Here is a 26,296-nt window from a genome sequence, read left to right on the forward strand (position 1 = left end):
AAATAAAACAAGGAGCTACAGAGAAGGCTCAGTGGTTTAAAACACTGGCTGTTCTTGCAGATGACCTGGTTTCTATTCCCTGTACCCACATGGCGGCTAACAACCATCTGTAACGCCAGTTCCAGGGGATCTGATGCCTTCTTCTGACCTCCATGGACATTGCATAACACAGGTGCACTTACATGCATACAAGCAACAAACTCATACACATAAAATTTTAAAAATAAAGATAAAATAATAAAAGAAAAAGAAAAAAATTGAAAAATAAAGCACAAAAACAAAACCAAAAAAAAAACAAACAAAAAAAATCAGCAAATCATTTCTCAGACATACCTACCAAGAGTTTCATTACCTGACACATTAAAATACTGTAAATATAAAAAACATTCTAGGGGCTGGAGAGATGGCTCAGAGGTTAAGAGCACTGACTGCTCTTGCAGAGGACCCGGGTTCGATTCCCAGAACCCACATGGAGGCCACAAACCATCCTTAACTCCAGTTCCAGGGAAATCTGAAGCCCTCTTCTGACTTCCATGGCATTGCACAACATGGGTGCACTGACATACATGCAGGTAATACACTCATACACATAAAATAAAAATAATAAATAAAATGATTTTAAAAAAAACATTCTGAGTAGAACAGGAAAAGATGAAATACAACTTGTATTTTAAAAAATAATTCCTGTTCTCTCTGAGCATTGTGGTCTTTAAACTTAGCACTTGAGAGGCAGAGGCTAGAGGGATCTCTGTGAGATTGAGGTCAGCCTGGTCTACACAGTGAGTTCCAGGCCAGCTGGAGCTACAGGAAGATCCTGTCTCAAATAATAATAATAAAAATAAACAAAGAAGGGCTGGAGAGATGGCTCAGCAGTTAAGAACACTGGTTGTTCTTGCATTGCATGACACAGGTGCACTCACATACAAGCAGGCAGTACACTCATACACATAAAATAAAAATAATAAAATATTGGGGCTGGAGAGAGAGCTCAGCAATTAAGAACACTGGTTGTTCTTGCAGAAGACCCGGGTTTGAATCCCAGCATCCACATGGCAGCTAAGAGCTGCCCTTAACTCCAGTCCCAGGGGATCCAACATCCTCTTCTGACCTCCGAGGGCATTGCACGGCATGGGTGCACTTACCCACATGCAGGCAATACATGTATACACATTAAATAAAAATTTTAAAAAAAACAAAAAAAACAAATAACATATTCTAAAAGTATTTCTAAAAATTATTTATCCTTCTGGCTGAGAATATCTCCAAGCAAGTCATAAAACTTTATGAATTTAAGTTCACACAGCATATGATGTTCCAACAGGATTCATCAGATGCAGTTTAATCTCCCCCATTTCAAAGATATCTGGAGAGGAAGAAATGTGACTATTACCCTGAGTTTCACAGCTAATAAAGGAGCATCATGGGCACCTGTAATAAAGTTTCTGTACTGAAGCCAAATTTCATTCCATTACTACACCTTCACAAAGACACAACATAGCAAGATTGGTTTTCCAAAATAGTTCTTTTTTTCAAAATAGTTTTTAATAGTACAATTAAATGTTGTTACCATAAGAAATATATACTAAATAAAAGAGCTAAGGGTATAACTCAGTAGTTGCCTAGTATGCACAGACCCTGGGGTCAATCTCCAGCACAGCAATAAATAAGCAAATAAATAACAACTGTCAATTGTCACTACAAAATGTATTTCTTGCCTTTATCTCTGAAATCAGAATAAAAGATGGCTACAGTAAGAGGGAAGGGAGAAGGCAAACAGGAAAGGAGGTAACAACAAAATGCTGGAGAATGGAAAACAGGAGAAATGTAACTGAGCAGAACCAAGAAAACAAAATCCTAGAAGCACTGTAGTAGTCCAAAAACCCACAACTGACAGTACATACCCCCCAAATGCTCAGAAACTGGAAGCCCTAAATATATCCAAAGGTGGAAATGGGGAACGGGCTAAGAACAGCAGGACAGCAATCTGGGGAAAGCAGGAGCAATGCAGGTGAAATGCTGAGGTCTAGCATCTACTCCCAATGTTCTTTCCCCACCTAGTTTCGAGAACCCATCAGCTTCATTTATCTGCCAGGCAGGAAAGGAGAAGATTCTTTTCCAGGAAGCTCAGAACAAGACAAAATCCATAAAGATCCACTGACAACAATGATTCTCCATTCAGACCACCTTTCAGAAAATGTCTCAGTCAACACATAGACCTGTTTTCATACCCATCACTGGTAGCTAATGATCATCACTACCCAAAGAGAAGCTTGAAATGAGAAAGTGTGTGAGTGTGTGTGTCAATTATATCTACTAGATATAAATGATATATTTACATATAACATGTATAATTTCTAGTAATATATGTGTACATATCTCTGCAAAGTGTAAGAGAACATATTCCATCTGTGACAAAAGAACACAATGTTCTTTAAAAAGGAACAACGAAAAGCCATATGTGGTAGCACATACCTGTAATCCTAACGTTTGGGAGGCTAAGGTAGAGGATCAGAAGGTCAGAGCCAGCCTGGGCTACATGACAAGTTTGAAGTAAGCCTGAGCTACATAATGAGCCGTCTTTAAAAAAAAATAAAAACATCTTGGGCATTAACAACATAAAATGAAAAAAAAAATCAATAAAAGGGGTTGGGCGTGGTAGCACATACCTTTAATCCCAGCACTCAGGTCAGGAGGTAGGGTTGAAAAAGTAAAAACTAAGAAAAATACCAGAAAATAGCACACAGTATTAAGGGGGGCGAGGAGCCCACAGCAAGCATGATAGCACATGTCTGTGGAGGCAGAAGGATCAGAAAGGTCATCCCCAGCTATCTAGTGAGTTCAAATCCAGCCTGGGTTATAGAAGACACTATCTTGAAAAGGAAAACAGCAAAACCAAACAAACAAAACCCAACATATGAAAAATGGGTTTTATACAAAGAGAATCAGCTTGGACAAGAAAATGAAAAAGAAAAAGAAGAAATAAGTCAGGTAACTCTAAGACTGTAAGTTTCCTTGAGAAGAACAACTAAATATACAAAACAATGGAAGGAAGAAAATACACCCCAAGGCACATCATTATGAAATTTCAAAATTCTGGGGCCCAAGAGAAGATTCTGAAATCTTCCAGAAAGAGTAAAAACTTTAGTATTCTCAACATAAATTTTAGAATGTGTAAGAAAAATGAAGCAATATCCTCAAAGTTTTAAAGTAAGAAAATTTCCAGCTACAATTAATCAAAAGTCGTATTTTTCTAAACTATATTAAGACAGGAATTGCAACCACCAGGTGTAATGACACAGGCCTGTAGTCAGACCACTCATGAGACTGGGGCAGGAGGACACTGAGTTCAAGACCAGTCTGGGCTACACAGGAATATTCTATTTAAAATAAAAATAAACAAAAACAACAAAGAAAACTAAAACAAAAAACACAAGACAAAAATTACATTAATAATACCCTTTAGTACACAGTCTACTTGAACATGTATTAATGCTAGGGATCTAAATACAATTTTATCAAAACTGTTGTGATTGCAGGACTGAAAACTGGCTATGGGCGCATGTATGCATGCACATACATTCAAAACAGGACAGGGAAGGGAAGAAAAAAGCCAAATCTTTCACTATGAGAAGTCAGTACCTCCTCAAGTGGGAAATCAAAACTAGCACCTCAAGCATGCCATATGTAGGCATGAGAGCAAACTTTTTTTAAAAAAAAAAATCTGAATAATTGGGGCTGGAGAGATGGTTCGACAATTAAGAGCACTGGCTGCTTCTGCAGAGAACCCAGGTTCAGTTCCCAGCACCCACACAGCACCTGTCTATAACTCAAGTTTTGGGGATCTGATGCCCTCTCCTGGCCTTGTGGGACCTGCATTCATGTGATGTACATACATGCACGTAAAACAGTTACATACATAAAATAAAAATGAATATTGTTTATAGGATTTAAAAATATCTACATAACTACACACTATCGGTGATACTTCTGAAGAGGTCTATTCTTCAGAGTAAGCCCTGTAATACTGAGTATTAAAGTATGTGTACCAGAACAATAGAAATCAAATGATTTTTAAAAGAATTTCGAGTTGAAAGTCTCCATGTCCACAATCATTATAGTAAACAACTTTTTTTATATAAGAGTTCCAGTCTAAGCACCCACATGGCAGTTCACAACCATCTATGAACTCCAGTTCTAGAAGATACATCTGTGCATAGTATGGCATCTGTGGGTGGTGTACACATGTGGTACACTTTACATACATGCAGGCAATCTCTCATACATATAAAATAAAAATTAATCTTTTCAAAATAAATAACCTGGAGTTGGAGAGATGGATCAGCAGTTAAGAGCACTGACTGCTCTTACAGAGGACCCGGGTTCAATTCCCAGCACCCACATGTCCTTAACTCCAGTTCCAGGGGAATCGGAAGGCCTCTTCTGACCTCGGCGGCATTGCACGACACAGGTGCACTCACATACATGCAGACAATACACTCATACACAGAAAATAAAAATAATAAAATATTTTTTAAATAAAAAAAAATAACCTACGTGAAATTGCTTGCCATCCCACACCCACAGAAAAACATGAACTATGAATGGATTTTACCTAAACCCACGTATATAGTCTAGATGTACACCCAAAATAATTTAAGTGACCAAATTTTAGACACAAAGTGTTATTTTTCTAGAGAAGTGTTTTTCTGTTTTAACAGTACAAATATTAGTTCATTCATCCTCTTACTTGAATTACAGAATCATCAGAACTTGAAATAAGAGTCTTCCCATCGGCTGTGAACTGGATGTGCCGTACAGCTTTCTTGTGCCCCATCCTGGAACTGAAGACTCTGTTGTTTGGAAGTTCTATAATCTTCAAAGCAGAAAACCAAAAAAGATTAATACAAAGAAATTAAGTAATGCTTAGGAACTATACTCCCAATAAATTAGACTACAGAAAGGTATAACACTTCCATGTTATAATATTCTTAATTGAACTAAAACCACACAAATGAACAGTACATCTGTATTACACACACACACACACACACACACCCATGTACTTCTGCCCTCCACCCCAATCAAGCATTTACTGGAATGGCCAGATGGGCAGCAGGAACCATCTAAATACTCAACCACCCAATTCATCAAATGAGTGGCAGTCTGGACTCAGTCTCCAAAATAAAAATGGTATTTATGATGAATAAGAAAGAAGAAAGGAGGGCTGGAGAGAAGGCTCAGCAGTTAAGAACACTGGCTAGTCTTATAGAAGACCCAGGTTCAGTTCTCAGCACCCACATGGCAGCTATCAACCATCTGTAACTCCAGTTCCAGGGGGTTCAACACCCTCATCTGTCCTCTGAGGGCACTGAACGACATGGGTGCACTGACACTCATACACATTAAATTAAATAAAATAAATAAATAAATAAATAAATAAAAGAAAGAAAGAAGAAAGGAAAAAAATCTTGGATGAGACAAGGCAAGTTCTTCATAACAGCACAGAAATGAGGAAAGATAAAGGATGACAAGGGCGACAGGTAAAGGAAGAGAAGAAAAGAGAAGACTGGAGAACAGTGTGACAAGCCATAAGAGGGCTTAAGACTAACACACCAAATACAGAGATTAAGAAAGAAATAACAGGGCTGGTGAGATGGTTCAGAAGGTAAAGTACTGGCTGCGTAAGCATGGGGGCCTGAGTTGGATCCCCAGAACCCACATGATGAAAGGAGAGCACTGACTCCCACAAGCTGTTCTCTGACCTCCACACCCACACTGTGGCACAGAAAGAGGCAGGAAATGTAAAAATTTTTTAAATAAAAATAGTAACACAAATTAAAAAAATAGTGACTTACAAAAAGAAGTTTTCAAGTGAACTCATACTACAAAAAATATGTTTTCTTTACTCAAATTAAAACTTAGTCAAGGAAATAAGGATGTTATAACGGGAGATTCCAGAAATTCAAATCTAACACAAACATCTGAAAAAAAGACCCCTCAAAAAGCAAAGAAGAATTGTTGTGATTGGACCTTCTCAGAGGAGCGGGATAGACAATCACTATTTCCAAAGGGGAAAACAGGGTAGCAGAATTATTGGGCAAATATACTCAGAGGCTTTAATTTGAAAACTAGCTATACCACTCAGGAAAGTTGTGAAAAGGTAGGGAATTAGACATCTATAAAACATGAATCATGGTATCCAAGATGCCATAAGAATTCAACAAGAGCATCTGTAGCAGTGAATAGTAGCTGCTGGGCTGAACCAGATGAAACTGCCATTTAAAGGTCGAAAATCAATGAAAAGTAGATGTTGGTTGTGCTGGATAGCTTTAGTGCCAATTAGACATACCTGGGCTGGAGGGAGCCTCAACTGGGGAACTGCCTTCATTGGACTGGCCTACGGCCATGTCCATGGGGCACCTTCTTGATTGATGAGTGATATGGGAGGGCCCAGCCCACTATGGGTGGTGCCATCCCTGGGCAGGTGGGCCTGTGTTGCATAAGAAAGCAGGCTGAGCATGGGCCAGAGGAGCAAACCAGTAAGCAGCATTCTTCCACAGCCTGTGCTCCAGCTCCTGCCTCCAGGTTCCTGCCCTGAGTTCTTACCTTGGGCTCCCTGATGAACTGGGACCCAGGAGATATAAGATAAAATAAACCCTTTCCTCCCCAAATTGGTATTGGTCAGAGTATTTTGTCATAGCAATGGAGACATTTCCAGTACCACAAAGAAAGAAGAGCAAGATGACTGGACAGGTGGCTCAGTGGTGAAGACCCAGCTTGGCCTCCCAGCCCCTACACTTGCATCCATCTGTAAGTCCCGCTCCAGGGGATCTGATGCTCTCTTGTGGCCTCCATGGGTACTGCACTTGTGTGCACATACCCACACGGGCACACATGCATATACGTAATAAATAAATAAATAAATAAATAAATAAAAGAAAGAAAGAAGAAAGGAAAAAAATCTTGGATGAGACAAGGCAAGTTCTTCATAACAGCACAGAAATGAGGAAAGATAAAGGATGACAAGGGCGACAGGTAAAGGAAGAGAAGAAAAGAGAAGACTGGAGAACAGTGTGACAAGCCATAAGAGGGCTTAAGACTAACACACCAAATACAGAGATTAAGAAAGAAATAACAGGGCTGGTGAGATGGTTCAGAAGGTAAAGTACTGGCTGCGTAAGCATGGGGGCCTGAGTTGGATCCCCAGAACCCACATGATGAAAGGAGAGCACTGACTCCCACAAGCTGTTCTCTGACCTCCACACCCACACTGTGGCACAGAAAGAGGCAGGAAATGTAAAAATTTTTTAAATAAAAATAGTAACACAAATTAAAAAAATAGTGACTTACAAAAAGAAGTTTTCAAGTGAACTCATACTACAAAAAATATGTTTTCTTTACTCAAATTAAAACTTAGTCAAGGAAATAAGGATGTTATAACGGGAGATTCCAGAAATTCAAATCTAACACAAACATCTGAAAAAAAGACCCCTCAAAAAGCAAAGAAGAATTGTTGTGATTGGACCTTCTCAGAGGAGCGGGATAGACAATCACTATTTCCAAAGGGGAAAACAGGGTAGCAGAATTATTGGGCAAATATACTCAGAGGCTTTAATTTGAAAACTAGCTATACCACTCAGGAAAGTTGTGAAAAGGTAGGGAATTAGACATCTATAAAACATGAATCATGGTATCCAAGATGCCATAAGAATTCAACAAGAGCATCTGTAGCAGTGAATAGTAGCTGCTGGGCTGAACCAGATGAAACTGCCATTTAAAGGTCGAAAATCAATGAAAAGTAGATGTTGGTTGTGCTGGATAGCTTTAGTGCCAATTAGACATACCTGGGCTGGAGGGAGCCTCAACTGGGGAACTGCCTTCATTGGACTGGCCTACGGCCATGTCCATGGGGCACCTTCTTGATTGATGAGTGATATGGGAGGGCCCAGCCCACTATGGGTGGTGCCATCCCTGGGCAGGTGGGCCTGTGTTGCATAAGAAAGCAGGCTGAGCATGGGCCAGAGGAGCAAACCAGTAAGCAGCATTCTTCCACAGCCTGTGCTCCAGCTCCTGCCTCCAGGTTCCTGCCCTGAGTTCTTACCTTGGGCTCCCTGATGAACTGGGACCCAGGAGATATAAGACAAATAAACCCTTTCCTTCCCAAGTTGGCATTGGTCAGAGTATTTTGTCACAGCAACGAAGAAACAAACTAGAACACTGACACTGTCACATGGTTCATTATGTAAATACCACTGGTGAGGTTTCTGCTTGTTTTTTCTATCTGGAAGGCCATTTCAAGGTACCGAAATGGTAAAAATAAAAAGAATATGATGTTAAGTTAACAACAAAGGAAAAGGAAAAGGAAAACCAAGGACACTTTCAAAATAAATAACATATAGCAAGCAGTAAAAGAAATGGGACTGAGAGGGAGGACTAAGGTGCCTGTAACTACACAATAATCCCTTCTTAACAGCCATAATATACTTTGTCAGAACACTACCCATCTTAACAATAAATCTCACAAAAATAAAATCTTAATTCTGAATACACACCACAATAGCCATGAAAAATACCATCGACATCACCTCCTTCCTCACTCTCAGTATAAGCATTTAGTCTCCTCTTGTGAGGCAATATAGCCTGGAGAATATTTGAGCAATCCTTTATGAAAATGAATCCATAGTAAAGTTAATGTAGCTAATGCCACAGTTAATAAATTAGAAACAATCCCCAAAAGTCTACATGGAAAAAAAATGAGAACCAATGTTCTCTAAAAATTATGTAGCTAGATAAAATGTGCTTCTGTGATAAACTTTGTATGTGACAAACCTCACAATATTTTTACAAAATTATTTTCATTACAGTACGTTTTCTTCCTGATTCCTTGTATTCAGCTGGGCTTGTAGGAAGTTAGAGATTTCAGGTGGTAAACAGGTACATCTCTAACATCAAATGTAGAAAAGCAAGGATGGAGAACAGGCAGGCACAGGTGGCCCCACAGTGACATTCTCAAAAAGCTGGAAACAACACCCACATGGCTGAGTTTCTAAGAGGAAAAAAATGCTTTTTGTATAGTTGGCTAAATCTCTGGTAGTTATATAAACAGCAAAACCACCAGGAGGAGAATGAGGAACACAAAAAGCATGAGAAACAGTAGTAAAGGCAATGTGAGAAACAATAATAGATAAGATGTAGCTTAGTCTAAAGGATAGTGACTACAAGATCATGGAAAGATCTGTTTAGTATATAGAACTGAGAGGGAGGACTGATGTAGACCTGTAATTATAAAACAGTACCATGCTTGCCATGCAATGCCAGGCATAATCAGTTTACAATAAGTAATGCTAGTACACAGCTCTGAAATTAGAACTGAGTACCTTGATGGCTCCATCTTCATCTCCAAATGCAACATACTCAAGATGTGGACTTAAGCAACAGCAACTAACTTGAGCTTCAGGCAGGTAATCAATCTGACCTGTTTTTCCAGAAATAAGCTAATGGAAAATAAGACACAATCAGTTATTAGGTTGCAAGTGCTTTTTTCTTTCTCCTCTCTCTCTTTAGAAGTGTCAGTTGAAAAAAAAAAAAAAAAAAAAAAAAAAAAAAAAAAAAAAAAAACAGAAAATAACCACGAGTTCCCAGGGGAACAACAAAAGCTGATCCTAGACTCAGTAGCTGTATTTAGCACTTTATACTTTCATCTTATTTCACTTCTGTGGCTCAAATACATTTTCATAAAATAAAACAGGCTTAAAAGGTTTAAGAAGCAGCTGCTGTGCCCCACCACCTGAGACACATCTGTCTGATTTGCAATCTCACAGGCAGCTCCACATCCTCTTTTTTTATTTCTTCACAAAGTCCATTTTTTAATAGGGTTATCATTTGTTAAAAAATATACTTTTCTGAAATTTTCAACAGGGTTGGTGAAACAGAGGACTGAGACAGACATTACATACAATAATGAATCTAAACTGAATATCCTCCAAGTCACTCACTAAACAGGACAAATTAAGGCTCTTTCTTTAGGAGTGAGGGGATGGATTTTACAGAACAACTTATAAGCATAATTTGTATCACTGAACTTGCAATATTTAAACCCAGATTGCCCAATTTCATATCCTCTACCGAATGCTAATGATTATTGTTTGAAATCCTATCTCTCTCCCCCTCAAAGTGCCTTAACATTCAATGAAAACATGTAACCTCAGGAAATACTCCTCAAGCTTAAATTAATTATCAGATACCTCTCTATATTAATGCTATAACCTAAAAATCTTGAATTATATCTCAGTAGGTAATAAGCAGTGAAATTATTTCAGGTATACTGATTATAAAATTAATTAATAATAGGTAGTTTTTCCTTTACAACGTTTTTTCCCAGACTGCACTGATCTACTCAATATTTAAAATCAAGACTGAATTACTGTAGGCTGCTGGAGGAGAAACGTCATCAATAGCTCACCTAGCTGTGGACACTGCATGCTACAAAACAGACCTGTTAAGCATGGGTACAATAGTGGCATGACTGTCATGGGGGTGACCAACCACTTTCTGATTGGATCTGAAGCCCACTCCATAAGAGGGAATTCATGCCTAGTACCATAAACCTGGTCAAAAGCCCACGACTAGAGACAAATTTAGGGATGTCTCACAACTTGACACTAACACTCAAAACTGATGAAGACAAGTTACCACAATAAACAACTTATTCTCAGATAGGGATCTCCTGAATTTAGATTCTACTTTAAACCTGTAACCAGTGCACAGGCTGTTGAAGATGAAAAGGACCTTAAAAGAAAAGAAAGTGAGGTTCAGAAGTGATGTAGTTTAGTAAGCACCAGAGAACCAGTAGGTGACAGTCTGAATTTCACTAGGCTTCCTAAGTGAAAAAATCATTGTTCTCCTGCTATACCAAGCTAAGCTCTCAAGCCTCAGAACTTTTTTAAATGATATTTTTATTCAATCTCTGAGAATTTCATACAGTATACTATGATTATATTCCAACACCCCTCCCCTATCTCTTCTCAAGTCCACCCCCACCTCTCTAACCAACCCCCCACCTGACACACACACTCTCTCTTAATGTCCTCTAATTTTTAAGGCCTATAGAGTCTAATTTGTATTCCTCAAATACTTAGGTGTGGGTCTAGCATCTGGAGTGTGGTCAGCCTAGCCAGTGTCACACCCTTGAAGAAAACTGACTCTCCCTCTTCTAGCAGCTTCAGAGCTTTTTTTTTTTTTTTTGAGACAGGGTCTCCCTGTAGCCCCCAGCTGACCTGGAACTCACTATGTAGACCAGGCTGGCCTTGAACTCACAGAGATCCGCCTGCTTCTGCCTCCCAAGCACTGGGATTAAAGGCATGCACCACCACGCCCGGCTGCTTCAGAGCTTTTTAATGCTCTGTCTTGCCATCTGTTGGTCTTTCTCCAGGTCTTGCAATATTTAAACCAAGATTACCCAATTTCATAATCTCTACCCAATGCCAATGATTACTGTTTGAAATTCCTCCCAAAAAAGTATGTGCATGTTCTACTTCTCTCCTGCTCTGCCTCACTCTCATCTTTCCCTTTCACACATGCTCTTGTTCCCTATCTTTCAGTAAGCACATCAAGAAAAATAAGCCCCAGGGGCTGGAGAGATGGTTCAGTGGTTAAGAGCACCGACTACTCCTGCAGAGGACCCAGGTTCAGTTCCCAGCACCTACATGGCAGCTAACAACTGTCCATAACTCTAGTTCCAGGGGATCTGATGCCCTCTTCTGACTTCCACAGGCACTGCCTAACATGAGTATACATACAGGTAGGCAGTACACTCATACACATAAAAATAAATTTTAAAAAAATTTTAAGGGGCTGGAGAGATGGCTCAGCAGTTAAGAACACTGGTTGTTCTTGCAGAAGAACAGCACCCACATGGCAGCTAACAACTGTCCATTAACTCCAGTCCCAGGGGATCCAACAGCCTCTTCTAACCTCCTCGGGCACTGCACAACATGGGTGCACTTACCTACATACAGACAATACATGCATATACATAAAATAAAAATAATAAATAAAATCTTTAAAAAAAATTTTTAAGTAAAATAAGCTCCAACAATGGGATACGGTCAGGTTATCAATGAAAAACCTTCCCCTAGAAACTAATAAGGTGCTTGAAGGTTGGGGGTGTAGTTTAGTGTTAAGAGTACTTTCCCCCAGCCAGGCATGGTGACACACACCTGTAGTCCCAGCACTTGGGAGGCAAAGGCAGGCAGATCTCTGTGAGTTCAAGGCCAGCCTGGTCTACATAATAAGTTCCAGGCCAGCTGGGGCTACAGCTTCAAAAAGACCAAAAAAAAAAGAGTGTACACACACACACACAGAACAAATGTTATGAATAAATGAATTAATGAGGTGTTTCGGTATATGAAGTCCAGCCCCCTCCACCTCCATTCTGATGTCTCAGACTCTTCCACGTAAGATGATTTTTAGTCTTTCAAAACCCTGTTATAGTTCCCTTGCAAAACAAAATGCTTCTGGGGCTGGAGAGATGGCTCACTGGTTAAGAACACTGGTTGTTCTTGCAGAAGACCCAGGTTCGTATCCTAGCACCCATATGGCAGCTAACAACTAACTGTCCGTAACTCCAGTCCCAGGGGATCCGACAGCTTCTTCTGACCTCCACGAGCACTGTACGACACAGGTGCACTTACCTACATGCAGGTAATACAAGCATACGCATAAAATAAAAATAGTAAATAAAATTTTTAAAAAATGTTTCTATTAGTATGTTTACTACCTTGCTCACCATATCTGACACATCTAAATCACTATGATGAAGAAATTCAAGTTTGTCCCTGTAGTAAATCAAGAAATGTGATCACAGACAGTCTAAAGACAGAAACAAGGTTAAGATCAGGAGATACTTAATTTAATTCTAAATAATGGCATATCTCAGTCTCAGCTCAAGAGCTATATATTTATTCAAATAATGCCTACTGGGCACCTGTTAGGACCATACAACTTTGCCTAATTCTGCAACCAAAGGCAAAAAGTAAATGATGCATTCAACCAAAACAATGCTTCCAATTTTTTTTTTTTTTTTTTTTTGGGGGGGGCATTTTACTTATGTTTGTATCATTTTTGTATTTTCTGCCTCTGGGTAATGGCTGTTATTCTGAAATCCAACAAGGGTATTTATTGAAATAAAAGTTTCCAGTGTATAGGATTAAAGGCGTGCGCCACCACACCTGGCTTCCAATATTTTAAAAAATACATTCACAGGGCTGGAGAGATGACTCTAAGAGCACTGGTTGCTCTTACAGAGGACCTGGGTTCGGTTCCCAGCACCCACATGGCGGCTAACAACCATCCGTAACTCCAGTTCCAGGGTATCTGATGCCCTCTTCTGGCCTCCACAGGCATTGCACAATATGGGAGCACTTACACACATAAAAAATAAAATATTAAAAAATATATATACATATACTCACTTGTAGTCCTCTTATATTATCAACTGCAAGGACCATTGTTTCATTTTCTTGGAATACAACATCTATTTCTTGCTTTAACACTATAGCAGAGTTCTTACAAACCTTCTTTGTCTCCCAGACCTGCTTAAGAGATAAACAAAAATACCTGTACTCTACTCTCTGAGATATTGTAAAGGCAAGTCTTAGTCTCAAAGCAAGATAACAAACTATTCTTCACTATTAAAATGCCTATGATATCAAAAAAATTTCAATTACCAGGCTATAAAGCAACAATAAATATTAACACATCCTACAGTAAGAAGTAGTTACTATGAATTGTAGGCTCTGGAGTTAAAATGTCTCTATAAATTCTACATTTATATAAAACCTGTGACATTAGGCAGGTTACTTAACTCAGTATTACCCAAAGATAAAAACTATCCACTGGCTTTCAAACTGATGCCCATCTACAATAAGATACAGAGCCTACAACCAGAATATAAATCAATTATATCACTAAACAGTCTATAACAGTCTGTGCTTTGTGACACTGTTTTGTTTTCTTTTCTTTCTTATAAAGACCTTCTGGTAAGGGAAGGAGTGGGTTGATGTTTATTCTAGACGTTTATTCCAGTTCAAGTTTAATGAGCCTGGCACATGAAGCAGCAATGGCCTTTCTACGCTTTTCTGACCCCAACATTTCTGTGCTCTTTTCCTCAGCTGCAGAAAAGAACTACTGTGAAAACTAGTACATTAGTACATACATAGTACTTTGCACAATGTCTGACATACAGGAGCATTAAATAAGTTTCAGCTATAATTTGTATAAAACTCTGCACTGGATGCTACCAGCACCAGTCTCATTAGAATTCCTGGTCTCAAAAGCTACATATAAATCTAAATAAAATGGGTAAATAAATCAGGGGAGTAGTGGGGTACTGGAGGCCAGAATTTGATAAACATTATTCAAAATTGACACAGAATTATCTAGCATTAAAGGAAAGAAATATTCTCCCAAACAAGAAAGGCATGGAGGGACTCTTAAGATGAAGATTTCAATAAGCAGAGACCCAGGAAAGCAAGGTATTCCATACACAAGAAGCTTCTTAAAGGACAAAAGAAGAAGGTGTTTGGGAAAATGGTGCCCATAGGAATAAGCTGAAAGACAAGACTGGACCCAAAGGAGGTCACACTGTGGAGAAGCTAAACAGTAGACTGAGAAGTATGTATTTTTAATCTCAGCACTAGGGAGGCAGAGGCAGAGGCAGGCAGATCTCTGTGAGATCAAGGCCAACCTGGTCTACACAATGAGTTCCAGGCCAGAGACCCTGTCTCAAAAAGACATAAAAAGATGAAGAAGACGATGACAACGACGACGACAAAGACAAAGAGGTGTGTATTTACTCTGATGAGCAAAAGAGCCGCAATCTGTTCTTGAACAAAAATGACATAACCAGATATATAGGGCTAGCTCAGTGGTAGAACATACATTAGCAAGCATGAGACCCTGGGTTTAATCACTGGCACTAAAATAAAATGAAATAAAATAAAACATACCTAGACTGTATTGCATATAAGGAAAATATCATGAAAGCACTGTGTAGAAAAGCAGTAAGAAAAACATGGAGGAATCTAATGAGGATCTGAATATGGGCAGTTGAAATGGAAAAGTAGAGATAAATAACAGTAAAATGAAAAGGTAGAATCTATGAGAATTATCAAGTAATTAAATGTGGGAATTCAAAAGGAAAGAGTCAAATATTATACTCAAGGTCGGGCATGGTGACACATGCCTTTAGTCCCAGCATTCAGGAGGCAGGGACAGGCAGATCTGTATGAGATCAAGACCAGTAGATCTCTGTGAGATGGAGGCCAGCCTGGTCTACATAGTGAGTCCCAGGCCAGATGGGGCGACAGGGAGACCCAGTGTCACATAAAACAAAACAAAACAAAATTATTCTCAGAAGTCAGAAGATATATGTGAACAGTTTACTCACTTGACTCCCCACAGCACCTGGCCCACCCAGATAGTCCATGAACTGTGTGAATGAATGAGACTGTCATAATTCACATACCAGCACTTCTCCAGGATAAATATAAATCTAGTAGCTTCTTCTTTTACTTCCTCCAAACTTCCCAATAATTTCATTCTCTGTAGATTTAACTTAAATGTTCAAAATGAAAAATCTCAAAATTTCTTACCCTGATTGTCTGGTCATCAGAAGCTGTCAAAAATGAAGAACCATCAGGAGAAAACATCACACCATGAACCCAACTCAAATGTCCTCTGCAATCAGCTACCTTTAAGCATGAGTCTATATTCCATAACTACAAAATAAACAAAATATAGGAAGTCACATCCATAAACATTTAAACACAGTATGAATACTAAAAATAGCAAGAATGACCCAACAATGCTACTTCTAGAAACACAGCTCCCAAACACAGTCTCAAAAACAAAAAATAATACACACCACCAAGCGTGGTGGTGCATGCCTTTAATTCCAGGACTCAGGAGGTAGAGACAGGAAAATCTCTTAGTTTGAGACCAGCCTGGTCTATACAGCGAGTTCGAGGCCAGCCAAAGCTACATAGCATGGCCTTGCTTCAAAAATAATAACTTATGCTTATGCATTAGCTTATTCTTTCTACAATTTTAATTTTTCATTTGTTTTTATTGAGTTTTTGTGTATTTTATAGAGAATATCTCAATCTTAATCATCTTTATACCCCTGTCCCCACTGGCACCACCCCCGACTGGAATCTATATACTCTGTTAATCCGTGTTAAGGCCCAATGTGTCAAGTCAGTGACCCCAGACATTCCTCAGTGCAAGCCCATCCACTGACGTCTAGTCAATCTATCTAGAATCTCTTATTTTAGGAAGATCAGCTTTTCTTCACCCAGCAGTCATCAGCTGCCAATGTTTCTTCAGCTAAGATTGGGGTCTGCTGTTCATTTCCTCAGTTCTATGCTGGGTTTATGTCTGCCTGAGTTTGCATGAGACTTGTGTATGCTGACAACCATTGCCACAGAATCATATGAGCAGGGTTCCAGGAGCTTGTAGGACTCTGTTTCCATGTGGTTATGTACCTCCTCCCTGGCTCTTACAATCTTTCCACCCCTTCTTCCACAATGGTCCCTGAGCCCTGGATGGGTGAAGTTTAATATAGGAGTCCTGTCCAAGGACCAACTCTCAATCTCTACATTTTGGCCATTTGTGACCTTTTGTGTTCCTGGCCCTCTATTGCATGAGGGATCTTCATTAATGAGAACTGATTCATTAGTGTTACCTTCATTACCCCTGTTAGCATATGACACTGGTGCAGTAGTGGCGCTTTTATCTTAGGGACAATCAACAGCTACCTAATTGGACTAAAAGCCCACTCAATGGGAGGAAACTCAAGTGTGGTACTATAAACATAACCAAATACAGATGGCTGGAGAGGTAGGTCATAGATTTTACAGAAAACCCCAAGACTGTAACATCCCTAGACTAAAGTAATTTCTTGCTATGTGCAAAAGATGTATCCTTATATTTACAGACAAACATCGTAGTCACCACTCATCAAAGAAGTTTATTTTGCACCAGTTGGAGACTATTACCAAGTGCCACAACTGGTCACACACAGACATTGTCTATGTGTCCAGGCCTAAGCGACACATCTACAATGCAATTATTTTTATTGGCTGATAAACAGAAATAACCAAACTGTCATGAGAGTATAGCTCAGTTGGCAGAACTCACACTTACTAAGCACAAGGTCCAGGGCTCAACCCATAATATACACATATGCATATAAAGACATGATTATATTGTACACAGGAAAAATACCTTGAAAACACCATGGAAATTAAACAGAGTATAATTAATTACCTAATAGAATACTGTGCAAAATGGAATGAAAAACACACCCTTGTTTTAAAAAAAAAAAAAAAGAATCGAGCTCTGATATACTGCTAACAGAAAAAAATAGAGAAAAATATATATTATCTTTTATATAAGAATTAGATATTTGAAATCATCAAAGAATAAAAATTATTTTAAAAAAATAATTAGAGGGGCTGGGGATGTGGTTCAGTTGGTAGAGTGCTTGCCTATCATGCACAAAGCCCAAGGTTGTCTCCAGTACCATATAAAACCTAGGATGGGGCAGAAGGATCAGAATCTCAAGATGAGCCTTGGCTACATAGTTTGAGGCCAGCCTGGGCTACATGGGATCTTGTCTCAGAAAAAAAACTGGAAGTATGTAAACATTCAGGTAGATATAGATATGGACATATGCATACATACAGTAATCTGCTTATATAAGCAAAAAGGAACATTGTTACCCATGAGATGGGGAAAAATGAGGGGAGGGAAAGGGGTAAGGATTTCCTTCAAAATAGCTTATTATAAAGCTTTGAATTTGAAATCACACAAGCCATTTTATCTTTAAAAAAAAAAATCAATCTATCAATCTACGGGCTAGAGAGATGGTTCAGTGATCGAAAGCACTGGCTGCTCTTGCAGAGGACCCAGGTTCAGTTCCTAGCACACACACACGGTGGCTAACAAACACAACTCCAGTTCCATAGGATGCAATGCCCTCTTCTCGTCTCTGCAGGCATTGCACACACATGGTGCACTTATATACATGCAGGGAAAACACTCATACACATAGAATTAAAAAAAAAAAAATCTAAAAAATAATAAACAAAGCAATTTCCATATAGGAATTACTTCTCTCTAATACTGTTATTCAACCCTCACTTGAACTGGCTGCAAACCTCCACAATAAATGACGCTAATTGCAACATGTATACATTTCTCTTTTTATTCATTCTTATTACGAACTGTCAATGTCGGCCACCAGCCTGGCTGGATTTTATCCTGGGTTCTGGCGTAAATTACGCCAATATATTCCAGTCTAATATAAAGTACCATATGTGCCTGAGTTCCTCTCATTACACTTCAAATTGCAGACCCACTTTATGATTTCAGAATTAGCAAGGACAAAACAAGCACTTCATCACATGCCCAGTGGTTTTCATTCAGTGAGTACTATAGTTACAAAATAATGATATGAAATTTCCTCTGCCTTATCTCTAGAGTCCAAACTGGGAAATGCACCAGTGAAGACCAAAAATTAGAGTGATCCCACAACTGAAAGGTCTCAAGACTCTTCCCTCCCTCCCTTCCTTCCTTTTTCTTCTTCTCTCTCCATCATTTGTCACTCAGAGCCTCCAAAGTGCAGTCCTTACAGTTCAAAAAGGAAGGCATCATTTCCAGGAGCTTTCTAAGGATCACAGCAGGTACAGACAGAAATGACAGGAAAGGATGAAAGAGGAGTTGCTCTTCCACTCCTTTGAAAAATCCTGCCATTATTCAGAGAGGGGAAATTCCTGCCACATATACTTTGAGGATTTCAAGGTCCCCTAGAAGATCTAAATCTTCCAGTTCAAGGACAATGCCCAAGAAAACATGTCTACTTACATCCTGCTTCACAGACCCTTGTTTTGAAGGGGTAGAGCTCTTGAGCTCACTGGCCCCCATTTGCCACAGGAAGTGTCTAGCAGCAAAGGCTAGCATTATTGCACTGCTGTGCTTGACAATCAGAAGGAGCAGGGGCCAGAGAGAATGGTTCAAGATGGCTCAAGGGAGACTGGCACAAGCCTGTTGACCTGAATTTGATCCCTAGAACCCATATACAAGTGGAAGGAGAAAAAGGACTCCACAAAGTTGTCCTCTGAACACTACACATGCACCACGGCACATGCACAACCCCACACCATGCACAGGCATGCGCACGCGACGCATGCACACACACACAGAGTAATAATAAATCAGAGGAGCTGACAGAGCTCACCCCTCACTTTCATCTGTAACTTCACACTGAAGAGCAACTCTTAGCAACTCTTGTCTAAAGCCTTCCTATTAAGTGGTAAAGTTGGAAAACTCACTAAAAACTTAAAATAAGTGCAGAACACTGAAGAGGTTCCTTGAAGAAAAGCTTGTGAACCAAGTTAATATCCCTACTTTTTCACATGAAGACCCTTTACTGATTCCAGAATCTCAATCTCAAAAGACCTCAAACTACCTGGTGGTTTAAGAAACAACTCAAGGAATTTCTATCAGAATGCTTGGAATGAATCAAAGTTTGAAGGAAAAACACAATGTACTATTTTTTTAGTAAGTTAATATACCAACTCACTGGGTAGTAATCTTCCAGAGCTAATCAGATATGGACTCTGAATATAAAATTTAATAGGAATTACAAAATTGTAAACATAAACACAATTTATAAGAATTGTTGTATTTATTTGTGCTTGGCAGTGACAATGCTATCTTAACCAATATATAATTTCCATCTTACCTTACTCAAATAACTAAGAATCTAAACTGAATGTATCATTTATTTTAAAAAGAATAAAGTCTGGGGCTAGAGAGATGGCTCAGCAGTTAAGAGCACTGACTGCTCTTGCAGAGGACCCAGGTTTGGTTCCCAGTACTGACAAGGCAGCTAACAACTATCCATAATTCCAATTCCAGGGCATGCCCTTTTCTGACCTCCACAGGCATTTTAACAACATGGGTTATATACATGCAGGCAATACACACACACACACACACACACACACACACACGAGATGGCGATTAAAAAATTTTTAAAAAGAATAGAGGATGGAAAGATGGCTCAGTGAGTAAGAGCCACTTACATAACGATCTGAGTTTGAAACCTCAACATCCATGTAAATAGCCCACATATGCCTGTCACCCCAGCACTGAGGGGTGGAGACAGGAAGATTGTGAAGGCTCCCTGGCCAACCAGCCCAGCCAAGACAGTAAAGTCCTGTTCAGTGAAAGACTCTGTCTCAAGACAATTAGAGAGTGACACTCTCTGGTCTCCGCATGTGCCCACAGTATGTCTACATTTATATGCCCACACACAAAAATCACACACTCACACATTCACAAGAATAGCATCTATACTTACACTGCTTATGAGATATTATGTACCCATACAATTTAAGAAATGCCTGCCAGGTGTGGTGGCATATGCCTTTAATCCCAGCACTTGGGAGGGCAGTGGCAGGTAGATCTTTGAATTCAAAGCACATTATATACATATATGAAAATATAATGAATCTTACTTAATATAAGCTAATTAAAAAACATTAAGCGGCTGGGAGATGGCTTAGTGGGTAAAAGCATTTTTTGTGCAAGCATGAAAACTGAAGTTCAAATCCCCAGCACCCACATAAAAAACCAAACATGGCTGTATATGCCTATAATCAAAACATTTGGGGATGGAGTTAGACAGATTCCCAGAACTAAAAGGCCAGTCAGCCTAGCCAGTGAGAAGTTCTGTCTTAAAAGAATAAGGTGGAGAAGGACTAAGGAAAGTCTCCACTGGCCTCTATATGTATTTGCACAGGTATACACACCCACATGCATGCAACACACATACACATACACACATGCATGCACAGACACATACAAGAAAGGGAATGTAAGAATAACTTTTATAAAATGAATATAATCTGAACTAATGACTTAATTAACCTTAGCAAACTCACTGAACCATGTGCTCTTGTGATCTGCGCACCTGATACTATTTCCTGGCAAACTTCAATTTGCTACTCTACCCAAAACCATAATGAATGTACATGGGTATGTTTTGAGATTTAACATATTGAAGCACTGAAAGGCAGTATGTCCATCTTCATCGAAAACATGAAGATTGAGAAAGGAAGCTTGACATTGTGTACATGAGATATGATTCTAGAACTAGGGATGAAAAGGCAAGATGATCTAAGAAGACAGGGGTGGATTCAAGTTTGTACTTCCCTAAGTAAAGCTGGAAATGGTTGTGAATAAAATTATGGGTGAGTCCTGATTCAGGGACACAGTTCCAGGGTACAGTTCCAAAAGATATCTGGGGGAACTGGCATCCTCTGAGTTCAGGTCCACTCTTAAAAACTAGGCCGGGCATGGTGGCGCATGCCTTTAGTCCCAGCACTCGGGAGGCAGAGGCAGGGGGATTTCTGTGCACTTGGGGGCCGGGGGGGGTCCCTACGGGGGTCCACGCCCACCGGGGGGGGACAGGGATCCCCTCCCAAAAAAAAAAAAAAAAAAAAAAAAAACTAAAGGTAAGAGTCAGGCTTTTTATTCAGGTAATTGTGATGTAATGTGGCATGGGAGTGCTGCAAAGGAAAAGAAAACCAAGTACTGTATCTTAGCCTAGGAAATCAATGGTCATTCTATTGTCTCTCTAGTACCCACAGCACATTAAATATTCAATAAATGCTTGGTAAATGATCCTGTCACTCTATCTTTATAAAATCATGTCTTCAATCACATTAAATAATAAAGTTGGTTATATAATTGAATATCCCAAAGTTATAGGTCATTAGGCTATGAAGAAAATACAATTTTCCGAGAAAGCATTCCTCAGCAGCTAATGATTAGGCAGCCCATTCTTTGCCAACCTTGGATCTCTAGAGGCCCATATTCCATTGAATAAATTCAATTACTCACCTCCACATAGTATTGGGACAGGGCAACCACCGCCAAATGGTCATAGGGGGAGAAGTCACAGTACTGGATGGTGCTATGACGACCTGTATGGATTTCTGACAATAGGCCACTGGTATGAACATCAAAAAGCTGTCCAAAAAAAAAGTTGTCAAAATAAAGAGATATCTATAAAGACAAAACATTTTAAACTATACCCAAATAGAATCTAAATTTATTTTTAGAAGATTCTTCTTATATTTCAGATATAAAAATGTAAGTACTGAAAACTTACAATTACTGATAACTGGCATAAATATCAATATATGTATAATTTAAAAATATTGTTTATCTTGAAAGATATCCTCTATAAAGGAAAATTCATCACAGATGCTATCTTTCAAGCTGGCCTTGAGAAAAATAAAATCTTTGTGAACATATGAATGGACCAGCCAATCAACACACAAAGCAGTTCTCCTACTGCTGATTCAAAAAAAGAAAATGCACACTGGTAAACAAACATGGCCAAAATAATATAAAGCAGAGGCTTGCTAAAATGTGATTACCTCAATCATTTCTATTTCTTTTCAGAACCACCAAATTACTCCACTACAATTAATCATTTTCCCTTTTTTTTTAACCAAAAAGGCTATATTTAAGTAATTCTAAAATTTCTTCATTTCAGTTTTTTGTTCTGTTTTGTTGAGACAGGGTCTCCCTGGAACTCACTATGTAGACCAGGCTGGCCTCAATCTCACAGAGCTCAACCTCCTCTGCCTCACAGGTGCTGGAAATAAGGTGTATATCACCATGCCCAGTCCTTTCATTTCAACTTTTAAAGAATTTTAAATGCTGACTATGTTCTCCTAAGTTTTTGCCAAATGGTAAGACTATATATACTTAATACATACATACATACATACATACATACATAAAATATGTTGATACTATCTGGTAATTTAAGACAAAGGCACAGTCTTTAGGAAGAAAACAAAGCCTTCTTGTGGGAGCCAGAGAATCTTAGTGAATGCACAGCACAGGGAACATGCACAGATGGTAAGCAGCACAGCAGTGGAGGCCAAAAACAAAGGACAGAAAACCACATTCAAACATTCCCAGGGCAGGCTGTTCTTAAAAATTAGTGCCTCGGAATGGCAGAGAAAGCTTGGCAAATAGGAAACAGAAAACTGTCCCAATCATGAAATAATAAAAACGACCTAACAACAGGAGTAAACTAACAATACAACAGGATGTGAAATAAGTAAGTGGAGAAAGGAGAAAACAGTGAAAAATCAGGACCTACAAATAGTCAAGAGCAATCTTAGAGTAGCCTTATTTCAGCATGGTAAATTAGGGAACTGGTCTACACGTTTTTAAAAGAAGACATTTCACACATTTCCTTTTTCATTAGAAAAGATCTTATAAGTCTTTAGAATGACCTTTCCCCTGGGGTTCACGATTTACCTCAGTGGTAGAGCGTTTGCCCCAGCACTAGGACAGAGGAAGAAAAGATTTTTCCTTTAACATCACTGTTATCTGGAAAATGTACATCAAACCACCACTCATACCTACTACAATGGCTACATATTTTTAAGTAGAAAATAACAAGTGTTATAAAAGGTGCAGAGAATTAAAACCTTGTACATTGCTAATGGATGTAATGCAGCCACTGTGGAAAAGTCATGGTTCCTCAAAAATCTAAATACTAGACTATCATTATGACCCAGCAATTCCACTCTTAGAGATACACAGAAAAGTTAAGAAAATAGGGACTTGGGAAGAGTAGAGATGGTGCAAATATAATATTCACGCATGAAATTCTCAAAAAATAAATATAAAAAAATAAATCTTGGGGCTGGAGAGAAGGCGCACCAGTTAAGAACACTGGTTGTTCTTGCCAAAGATCTGGGTTCAAATCCCAGCACCCACATGGCAGCTAACAACTGTACCTAACTCCAGTCCCAGGGGATCCGACAGCCTCTTCTGACCTCCATGGGCACTTGGGAGGGGGGGGCTCAGACAGATATCTGAACATCAGAATCCACTTCAGTATTATTCACAATGCCAAAAAGTAGAAGGAAACCAAGTGCCTATACACAGATAAGGAGATTTAAAAAACTGTGGTGTGCACACACATGCACAGATATTATTTAGTCATAAAATGGAATGTAGTTCTGATACATTCTACAACATAGATAAGCCTTAAAAAGGCTATGCTGGATGAAATTAGTCAAACACAAAGGAAACATTATATAAACTCCACATGTGTAAAATATCCAGAACAGGCAAAGTCATAAGTTATGTTAAAAGTCACCAGGGGCTGGGGATAGAGAATGGAGAATTATTAATTAATGGTTATGGAGTTTCTTTTTGAGTGCTGAAAACATTTTAGAAATGCAGTGGTAATGACTGCACCAGGCACCTGTAATTACAGCTAGTCCAGAGGTTGAAGCAAGAGGTGTGTAACTTTGGGGCAAACCTAGGCAATTTAGCAAAATGCTGTCTCAAAGTAAAAATGAAAAAGCACAGAAGTTGTAGAGTCGAGTCCTTGCCTATATCTGTAAGACCCTAAGTTCAAGCCTTAGTATCAGAAAAAAATAAAAACATTAAAATGACAATTTTTACATATTTTACAATAAAAACTAATTTTTTAATCTTCAGATTCTGTAAATGCAATGGTTGCTTTCTATTCTTACAAACTTTTAACACAGTGAAGACAAAAGAGGTATTTTTCCTTAGTTTCCTGCTAGAGAAATATAAATCAACAAGCAACCAAAGATTCAGGTTCAGAGTTACTAGATCAGTATAGTTGAATTATGTTGTTTAAAACAGTAATTCCAGGGACTGGAGAGATGGCTCAGCGGTTAAGAGCGCTGACTGCTCTTGCAGAGGACCCAGGTTCGACTCCCAGCACCCACATGGCGGCTATGAACTGTCCTTAACTCCAGTTCCAGGTGAATCTGAAACCCTCTTCTGACCTCCACGGCATTGCACGACACAGATGCACTCACATACATGCAGTCAATACACTCACACACATAAAATAAAAATTTTTTAAATTGAAAAAAAAAAAACACAGTAATTCCTCTCAGTCACGTCTCTTAAAATTATTATTAGGGCAGACTGTCAGTGGGCCACAATGCAGATAACTTGGCTCTCCTACTCACAGTCCAACTTTGGATAATCACATGGCTGCTCAGAACTCAGCTCCCCCATTATTATCACAGGGCTACTGCAATCTACTACATCTCTTAGATATTTATATTTTTAAAAATCATGTCTGAGTATTTGAATATCACATACACGCTATCATTAGATTTTTAAAAAGAGGAAGGTATTTTCTTATCCTTTACTTTTTTGTATATCCTCTTCATTTACTGTATGAAAATCTCACAATCTTTTTCAGTTCTTAAGTCACCAAATCATAAAATCTTAGGGATAAAAAGTATTTTGATATGTGAGAGCGCTTATCTAATCCCTAAAAGATTTTAGGGTTACCTCTTCAGAGGGGGAATGTTAGGGTAGCAAAAAGCCCCATTAAAAGAAAAAGTACAGAAAGTTGTCAGAAAAAAGTGATGGGGAGCTACGGCAGGAGTTAGAGGGGAGGGAGTGGGTGTGGTTTTGATCAAAACACCTTATACGGATGTATGAAATTCTCAGTAAATTTTTTTTTAAGTTAAAAAACAGTATTTTGAAAATCATCCAAATCAATCTATTTTAAATTATTTTTATTTAAAGTGATTTTATTTAAAGCGAAGAAAGTATCCTATGTTTTACATAAATTGGAGGAACACTGGACTTAACATTAGAAACTGTTTCTGTATTATAGGGCTTTACATATGTAGTGTGGGAAGAGTAGTACATAGTATAATTTCCCAAACCTGTGTGACTACGATGACCTTTTCTTACAAAGCCTTTCATATCCCCCAGAGAGCATGGTTTAAAGAATTATGAGAAGTTAGAAAGCCTGCCCCAATTTACACGGCTAGATTAGGAAATGAAAATTTTAAGAGAAGTTTAAATTTTACGTCAGAATAGAACTGATTTTTAAAATGGTAGTACTTACAAACATTTTATTTTTTGCTGCAACTAATATTTTAGCACCATCTGCAGACCATGAACAACATTTCACTATCACTTCCATATCCTCTTGAGGGTCTTCGGAGTGTAGGAAAAACTGCTTCACATTAATGCTTTTCCTCTCATTTGCTGACCTTACATCCCACAGCTTTGAAAAAAAAAAAAAAAAAAAAAAACAAGTTTTACTTTCAACTCATACCTCTAGAATTCTACCTAGATTAAACGTCAAGCAAACTTATTCCACCAAATGAATGTCTGCTTTTTATAA

General features: G+C 38.7%; 1 protein-coding gene across 4 annotated transcripts in view; it reads right to left on the reverse strand.

Annotated features, from left to right (window-relative positions):
- Apaf1 (apoptotic peptidase activating factor 1) overlaps window positions 1–26,296 on the reverse strand; it is an 84,724-nt gene that overhangs the window by 14,823 nt on the left and 43,605 nt on the right. For 3 of the 4 annotated variants that reach the window (XM_029563081.1, XM_029563080.1, XM_029563079.1), the window contains exons 17-22: window positions 26,015–26,176; window positions 21,973–22,101; window positions 15,654–15,779; window positions 13,473–13,595; window positions 9,378–9,494; window positions 4,748–4,873 (exon numbers count right to left, since the gene is read on the reverse strand). In XM_029563081.1, coding sequence (XP_029418941.1) covers window positions 4,748–4,873; window positions 9,378–9,494; window positions 13,473–13,595; window positions 15,654–15,779; window positions 21,973–22,101; window positions 26,015–26,176 — 783 coding nt within the window. The remainder of the gene's footprint in view (window positions 1–4,747; window positions 4,874–9,377; window positions 9,495–13,472; window positions 13,596–15,653; window positions 15,780–21,972; window positions 22,102–26,014; window positions 26,177–26,296) is intronic. The other variant, XM_008832051.3, reaches the window with a different exon arrangement.

The sequence above is a fragment of the Nannospalax galili genome, unplaced genomic scaffold (assembly GCF_000622305.1).
Source record: "Nannospalax galili isolate Female #2095 unplaced genomic scaffold, S.galili_v1.0 scaffold734, whole genome shotgun sequence".
Classification (NCBI taxonomy): domain Eukaryota; kingdom Metazoa; phylum Chordata; class Mammalia; order Rodentia; family Spalacidae; genus Nannospalax; species Nannospalax galili.